Source organism: Bison bison, unplaced genomic scaffold (genome assembly GCF_000754665.1).
Source record: "Bison bison bison isolate TAMUID 2011002044 unplaced genomic scaffold, Bison_UMD1.0 scf7180017864072, whole genome shotgun sequence".
In the NCBI taxonomy this organism is placed as follows: Eukaryota; Metazoa; Chordata; class Mammalia; order Artiodactyla; family Bovidae; genus Bison; species Bison bison.
In genome coordinates, this window is record NW_011494644.1 from 10,767,915 (window position 1) to 10,769,042 (window position 1,128).

At 55.4% G+C, this 1,128-nt stretch overlaps 1 protein-coding gene across 1 annotated transcript in view; it reads right to left on the bottom strand.

Moving 5' to 3' along the window:
* Positions 1 to 1,128, bottom strand: part of ATP2A1 (ATPase, Ca++ transporting, cardiac muscle, fast twitch 1) — a 17,322-nt gene extending 16,194 nt beyond the window's left edge. The window contains exons 1-3 of the mRNA XM_010837258.1: positions 808 to 1,128; positions 428 to 445; positions 3 to 37 (exon numbers count right to left, since the gene is read on the bottom strand). Coding sequence (XP_010835560.1) covers positions 3 to 37; positions 428 to 445; positions 808 to 925 — 171 coding nt within the window. The 5' untranslated portion in view covers positions 926 to 1,128. The remainder of the gene's footprint in view (positions 1 to 2; positions 38 to 427; positions 446 to 807) is intronic.

Here is a 1,128-nt window from a genome sequence, read left to right on the forward strand (position 1 = left end):
TCAAACTGCTCTAACACCAGCTCCCACAGGGACTTCCCTGAGGGCAGAGGCAAGGGGAGGGGAGGGAAGTGGGGGAGGGGGGCGGTGTTAAGGTCTAACGGATGAATGCAGGGACTCCAGGTGCAGGCTGGGGTCCAGCCTGGAGCAGGAAGGGTCTAAGGTGACGGGCAGGCCATTTGGTACTGAGAAAAGGGCTGAGGGAGCTGGCCCGAAGTCCAGAAACAGGCTCCTCAAAGTGGTGGGCAGTTGTTCAAGGATTGGATGCCTCAAGGAGAACGTGCCTGGAAACTTCTGCCCCCAGCCAGACTCTAACCTTTGAGGAGGAACATTTCCCCCGGGAATTGGAAAGAGAGGACTGGGAGAAGGGAGTGGGGCCCAGAGGGAAGGAGGTGTCATTTATGAGAGCTCAGGGCTTCCAGTAACTTACCCTCCTCAGCAGGGAGCTCTGCCCGGGGAAAAAGAAGAAAAGGACATTATTCATTTGGCACTCAGTCTAATGCCGCCCACAACCAGGACTTTGTGGCTAAGGTAAGAGAATCAGGCCATGAAAAAACTGAGGTTCACTGAGGTTGTCCCAAAAAACTTCCCAAAACTCAGGGACTCAGGGATCCTGCTTTCTCAGTATCCTCCCCTCCCTTGCCCTCAAGTGACCAGGTCTTGCCTCTTCCCTAAGATACCCTGGAGGGAGAGGCTTCAGTGTGTGTGTGTGTCAGTGTGTGTAAGTGAGTCTGTGTGTGTGTGTCTGTGAGTGTATGTTGTAGGGATGTAGGAGGGCATTACCAGCCTTTTCCTCCAGGGAACACTTACCATTATGGCCATATTTCTCCAGATGCCGCTTAACTTGGTCCGGGGTGAGGCCTGTAGTTTCGCTCACCCCAAAATAGGCCAAACATTCTTCTGTGGTCTTGGAGTGCGCAGCCTCCATGGTGCTCCCTTCCTGGGGGCCAGGGGGCGGTGTGTTCCTTCTGGGGGGGTTCTCACACGTCGGGGGCCTTCCTCAGTGTGTCCACCTGCCTGTTTGTCTGGGTTTCTTCCTTTTTCTTTCCTTCCCCCCCCCAGGTTATTCTTCCCTCCACGAAGCTCTGACCCCCGTTCTACTTACAGCAGCCAGCCACCCCCCCAGCCCCC